General features: G+C 43.0%; 1 protein-coding gene across 1 annotated transcript; it reads left to right on the top strand.

The window, feature by feature from the left end:
• Window positions 1-2,679: 2,679 nt before the first annotated feature.
• Window positions 2,680-6,668, top strand: pnp5a (purine nucleoside phosphorylase 5a). The gene is made up of 6 exons (XM_071458984.1): window positions 2,680-3,192; window positions 4,537-4,706; window positions 4,801-4,904; window positions 5,059-5,234; window positions 5,363-5,553; window positions 5,883-6,668. Exons 1-6 carry the CDS (start codon window positions 3,170-3,172, stop codon window positions 6,098-6,100), a joined length of 882 nt encoding a protein of 293 aa, XP_071315085.1. The 5' UTR covers window positions 2,680-3,169; the 3' UTR covers window positions 6,101-6,668.
• Window positions 6,669-6,677: the final 9 nt, after the last annotated feature.

Genomic DNA, 6,677 nt, shown 5'->3' with positions numbered 1-6,677 from the left:
TTATACTACATGACTGTTTGTCAGTGCTACAAATAAAGTGTACCAGCACTTGACATCTGACAACCAAATGACTGCAGCCATGTGACCGCTCCTTTCCTGCCACTATCAGCGTCTCTATCCCAAGAACATTTTTATTGACATTTTGAATTGGTGGCAAAAGCTGAAGAACGGGTAAACAGGTCACTGGGGTTCGCCGTGCTGCCGTCAGATGGCTGCCTCTCATTGGCTGAGCCTAAGGCGTGTTAGCTGCAACCAAGGGGAGGGGCAAAGAGGTCAATGGGTCAATGATTCCCACCGTGTTATCAGACGAACTGTCCTTTAAAAAGAACAAGAGATATGCAGAAGCCAGAACCCAAACAAAAGGGTGGTTTGCTCAGAAGGAAGTCATAATACACACAGAGGCTGACGACTGTCCTTTTAGGTGTCAATGCCAAACAGCAACACAAGGTCCAACAACGTCAGGATGTATGTTGTGGTCTAGGCTCCCCATGTTTTGGCTGGTGTTCGACTTTGACAAGCTGTTGGTGTAATCCTACACAACTGAACCATAGCAAAGGTCAACAGTGGCTTACGTTAACTTGCATAATGATTACAGGTTGACTTCCACCGGATGTGTTTTGCTGTCCTTTGTTCGGGAGTGTGCCGTTTTACAGAAATATGAATCTAGCAATAAACCCCCAAAAAAGGGGGGGGGGGGTTATGTAACCCTTGTTAGTGACCACGATTTGTCTGTCCTCTCAGTCTTTGTGTCCCTGCAACTGCAGTGTCCGGTAAACGCCAAACATGTTTTAAAACCTTTTTATTTAATGAAAATTAAAATATAGGAAAAAATTAAGCTGTAAATTTTGGTATGTGCAACAGTTTGGGCACATAGTGCTTAATTGTCGTAATGGACAAGAAGAACCTCTTTGCTCTTGCTTTGTCTTGTTTTGTTTTGTATCTTCTTGTGGATCTTCTTACTCTTTTTTTTAGAGCAGTGTGTCTTTTTGCAAGTTCTCTCAGAAGGTCAGGTAGCTGTTGCGGAAACTTGAAATGCAGGACTTCGACTTATAAGGGAATATTTTCACGCTGTGGCATTGATACTTTTACTTGAGTAGAGGACCTGAATGCTTCCTCCACCACTGGTAGATCATCAACTATAGAAACTAGATCAGCTGTCTCCTCTCTGATCACTTTGACATCTCTGTACTTAAATGTGAAAAGGAATTTATTAACACGTGTTTTTTTTGCCGTTTTACTCTGGGCCCTCTTCCTTTTGAAATGTGTGTCCATCGCTGCTCATCACATCGTTTCGTTTCACATTTATTATGGCCCATCAATTACAGGACGTTCAGTCCAGGTGACATTCCTCATGACTGTGTGTTTGCGCAGCAAAGACATATCCCATGAGTACAATGTGGAGCTATAAATGAGCCGATCAAAAAGACTCATTGTTTATAATTTACTGGGTTGTGATCTGCTTCATTTACAACACACACTGTTCAAACAGGGTGTGTCATGCACATGCGTCAATGAACTAAGTCTTAACTTGCTACAACAGCAAAAACACATGGTACAATGTATGATGAAGCAATGTTGCAGCTGGAGCGGACAAAATACCATAAACACGCCATGAAATAGGACTTTATCTAATGCACCAATTGATGCAATGCTCCATAGGTCATGGTGGGTTGTATACTGTATACTGCATACAACAGGCATAGATATATATATAGATATACATACCTGTTTAGTGTGCTTCTAATTGTGGGCTATGTTTATTATCATATATTATTATGGTTGGTTTGGCAAACATCAATTTTTTTTACCTTGTTCCTTCAAAATATTGGATAAAAACTAACATATCAAAGTACTGAAATCCACACGTCTTTGACAGCTGACATTATTTAGGATTTTGAACAAGTGTGAAGATACTTGGTAGTTACAGCCCTCTCCCATAAGGTTGAAATCAGAAGCACATCAGCTGTAAACTCTACCTCTCAAATGACTCTGAGTGGACCGTTCCTGTAGGAACAGTTTTATGTTATACTTGGCAGATGTATATACAGTATAAAATTACAAAAAAAAAACTCACATTTCTTACATTATCAAAAATAAAAGTACTCATCATACAAAATGGACTATTCCAAAGTTTGATATTATTTTCATTATCATTGACACACTATCATGTAATTTGAATTTGAAAGGTCAGTGTAATTTAAATGGCCATATGTGAGCTTGAGTTGTGTGTAAGATCTTGAATAGTGGAGTATAAAGGACAAGATTTTCCTTTGAAAGGTAGTAGAATATAAATGGCCGTAGGCTACAAGTAAAGGTAAATATATAAATATAAGTAAAGGTGCTCAAGTGTATTAGGGGAGGCATTAAGGAATATTTAGAGAAATGTGCTGACTTTTCATGACAATCCAGTGAATACATGAAAAACATTAACTTTTACACCCTGATGGCGAGAAAGGGAGCAACAAATAGACACGTGATGTTCAAAACACAGCGTCCCCCAGTCTGTGCCATGCTGAAAATACACATCTTATCTTGTTTTGCATCTGGGGGGGGGTTAATAACTGCAGTGTTGATCAAACAGAAGCTGACTGATTATTGCTGAATGACTGTTGCGACAACTGACTGTTTTCCCTGTTAACAATGATGTGGACATCAACCTGTGGAGGGATTTAGGGTTTAATGGACACTGAGCTCCACTGTTATTGCTGCTGGGAAGAGGGAGGGGACTGAATGGGGTGGGGGCTGCTGACCAGAACAGGCACATTTCTCATTTCCTTGTCTGCGTTGCATATTACCAAGATACTATATCTGATACTAATTTGAAGGTGTGACCGCACTACCAATGAGGCTGCAGCATCCTTATACGTCATTTCAAGCGGAGAAGGGGCGGGGCTCCGGCCCTATAATAAACCCGGCGGCTGCGCTTTTCCCCCCAGACTCGACCAGGCGCTCTGAGGCTTTTGCAACCAAAACCAGAAGAAAAAAAAAAACAGAAGCCTTTTTAAATATTCTCCCCAGCCTGTTTATAATATTCAATATTTTCTAACAGCTGGGATTTAATTTGACGTTTTGCCACCTGGAACTTTTTTTTTTTTTGGCGCTTAAAAAGTGCGGTGCCACACTTTAACTTTTTTTCTCACCTGACCAGACTTTTATTTAATCTTCCGCAATGTTTCCAGAGGCAAACAAAGGGTGAGTAGACTTTTGAACAGACTGTCCTCTCTCAGACTCTCTCCTCTCCACGCTGCCGAGCACATGGTGCCTTCATGGGCACGTCAAGGCAGTGGGCAAAAAATATATCGGGAATGCAGGAGCGGAGCCAAAGGAAATTCGCGCATGCGCTGAAGGCAGCAGGGACCGAATAGAAAACCATTCATTCATTGCCGAGGGGGGGGTGCGACGTGGAAGACCCCCTCCTCTTTTGAATGATCAATTTTTTACTTCTGACTTATTTTTTTTTATGCTTAGACCAGTATCCCTTGAGGCAGCAGATGCCTCCTTCATTTGATTTTAGCTGTAAATATGAATTTAAAAAAAGTGCCTAAGGACTTCATTCATTTAAAGCATCAGGTATTTATAGCCTGCTCCTAAAAGGATGTCTGTTGATCAGCTCCTGGGTGTGGGCCAAAGCAGTTAAATAACATAACTGCTCAAATTACATAAACTGAATTAGACAAATTAAAGGGGACAAGGGATGTTTCATCTCAGCAGACGTGTGTGTGTGTGTGTGTGTGTGTGTGTGTGTGTGTGTGTGTGTGTGTTACCACTGAGGTGCACGAGAAGTGTGATACCACTGTGACTCTGCAGGAATGTGGGCATGTGTTGGAGGGAGACTGTGTCATATCCTTATTAGTAGCAGTTCTCAGATTAGGCCTGCTGGGACGGGTCAGAGAGGGTCGATCACATATTGTGGTTGGACAGTCCTGGCACAGGCAGGCAGCACGCTTTGGGCACCCCAATGAAAGACACATAGAGAGGGCTATGGAGTTTTTTTTTTTTTTTTTTTGGATACCCCACCTATATGACGGGGTTTCCCCCAGTGCACCCAGTGCACAGTTCAGCTATGATGGGTGCGTAGAGCAGGGCATGCAGGGGCTGAGTGAATCAATGAGCTGCACTCAGCTCTGCGATGAAATAAGATTTTAGCCATTTGAAATAGTTAAAAATCAATATGTGGCGGCGTTGATATGGCCACCACAACTAAATCCATGTACGGGGAAACATGGCTCTTATCCTGCAATCTGTTAATAATGAGGCATCAGGTTCCATAGGAGGTGAGTAAGGACTTTCTGACTGTGAAAGGAGGCAGGTCTCTTGCAGAGAAAGCACAAAAGATACAACAAAAATGTGAAGGGCACTGTTAGATACAGTTCTGCTGATCTTTCTGTGGTCGTTTTTACGATACAAAATATGCTTTCACAACATTCAGAGATAAAGGTATTGCGCTGACATGAGATAACTGAGTTTTGCTCACTTTGCTGCTAGTGGTCATCCTAACCTTTTTTTTTTTATTTTTTATTTTTTAATGTCATCCAGATACAACTATGATGAGTGCAAGGCCATTGCCGATTGGCTGCTGGCCCAGACGGACGTCCGACCCTCAGTGGGCATCGTGTGTGGATCAGGGCTTGGAGGGCTGGCTGACATGTTAAAGGACCAGGTAGCCTTCAACTACAAGGACATCCCCAGCTTTCCACAGAGCACTGGTGGGTTAAAGTACAAGACAGCTCTCTGTCGCTGACTCTCCGTCGTATACTTTTGATATTTACTGACGGATTGTGTTTTTTTTTATTCCTGCAGTGCATGGACATGCAGGACGGCTAGTGTTTGGCACACTGAAGGGGAGGCCATGTGTTTGCATGCAGGGGCGCTTCCACCTGTATGAGGGTTACCCAATCCAGAAGGTGTGTGTGATTCACGCATGCTTTTTTAAACACTTGAACTAACTGGGTTTGACGTCCTGGCCTTCAAAAAAATTCTCCATATCCGGACATGCTGCTGCAGGACAAACCTGAATAGTTAGATAACGTCTATGTTTACATACTGTGTGTGTTCCAGATTACACTGCCCATCCGAATCTTCAAGCTGCTCGGTGTGGAGACGGTGATGCTGACCAACGCAGCTGGAGGCCTCAATCAGGACTTCAAAGTGGGAGACATCATGATCATCAAAGACCACCTCAACATGCCCGGCTTCGCTGGCAACAACCCTCTGGCTGGACCCAACGATGAGAGGTAGGAAATCCTCTCACCTGCATCACTACACCTTTTAAACTCGTTTGGAGCAACGTCGGCCTCAGGCCTGCTCCCTCCTCTGCCCTCACTCAACCCTCCATCTGTCTGTCCACGTCTTCATGTTGCAGGTTCGGCGTGCGTTTCCCCTGCATGTCCGACGCGTACGACAGAGAGCTGCAGCAGCTGGCCGTGGATGTGGGCCAGGAGCTCGGCTATGGAGACTTCCTGAAGGAGGGCGTCTACTGCGTGCTGGGCGGCCCCTCGTTCGAGACCATCGCTGAGTGCCGCATGCTGCACAAACTGGGCGCTGATGCTGTTGGTGAGTCGATTTCATAGACTAGTGATAATTAGCCACATATACACATTATTTTATAGTTACACTACATGAACAGCACTGTGGAAATTTTACCTTTTTAAAGCTGCTGTAAATGAGGCTTTTATGTAAAAATGCATGTCAGCTTAGACTTATTCACCCACAGAGAGACAAAACAAAGCTGTATAGTTTAATACAAACCTCTGAACTGAAGCCAGCAAAGCTGGATTTGTCAACATTAGTTCTGCATTTCTTCTGTTGCTATAAACGTCAGAGACCACCCAGCCAGTCATCAAGTTTCACAGTTTAATGGTTTCATCCCTTCCCTTTTTTAGGCATGAGCACAGTCCACGAGGTGATTGTTGCACGTCACTGCGGCATGCGTGTCTTCGCCCTCTCGCTGATCACCAACCAGGCGGTCATGGACTACGACAGTGAGGAGAAGGCCAACCACGAGGAGGTCCTTCAGACAGGAAAGCAGCGGGCCGAGCAGCTGGAGCGACTGGTTTCCACCATGGTGACCAGGATCGAGCACAACAACAACTACGCCTAAGAGATGCCGTGCTTCGTTAGGGCCATGCTTCATTAGGGCCATGCTTCATGCTAGTCAGAGGCTAGGCTTTAGCCTTTTAGTATCACTAAAGGATACTTAAAGTGGTTGTGGTTCACATACAACGCTGTTCTACCAAAGAAAATCCCACTTAGTTTATCATTCAGTTGAGGAGTTGGGCTGCTTTTAATCTTAGGTCAAAAGATGATAACATCAGAGTCATCGGAAAAATCTCACTCACAGAAATTTAAAGAACGCACACAACCTTTGTCTTCATGTCACTCTGCCTGATCTGTCATCGTACATTCCTCGACCAAGCGGCTCCAGATTAAAAAGTCACTCAAGTTTTTTTTTTTTTTTATCATTTTAAAACGAGGCATATTTGTTCTAACTTAATATATGATCATCTTGTATAAATGTCTGCAATTTAACTTAACAATGAGCCAAAATTAGCTGTAAAGATCCTAATATTATGTTGTTGAAATGTGTACATTAGTAAGGTATTTTACTGTGCTTGTTTTTTTTAATATAAATGTTATTATTATTATATTAATATTTATTACTATAAAAAGTTGTTTGT

Source organism: Trachinotus anak, unplaced genomic scaffold (assembly GCF_046630095.1).
Source record: "Trachinotus anak isolate AG129_WGS33_773 ecotype Australia unplaced genomic scaffold, CSIRO_AGI_Tana_v1 ptg000023l, whole genome shotgun sequence".
Classification (NCBI taxonomy): Eukaryota; Metazoa; Chordata; class Actinopteri; order Carangiformes; family Carangidae; genus Trachinotus; species Trachinotus anak.
This window is presented reverse-complemented; position numbering and strand designations above follow the sequence as displayed.

Excerpts from the sequence above, each read along its gene's own strand:
- pnp5a (XM_071458984.1), top strand. The coding sequence starts at position 3,170 with ATGTTTCCAGAGGCAAACAAAGG. Across the intron at positions 4,905-5,058 it reads AGGGTTACCCAATCCAGAAG|ATTACACTGCCCATCCGAAT; the intron begins GTGTGTGTGATT and ends TGTGTGTTCCAG. Across the intron at positions 5,554-5,882 it reads ACTGGGCGCTGATGCTGTTG|GCATGAGCACAGTCCACGAG; the intron begins GTGAGTCGATTT and ends TCCCTTTTTTAG.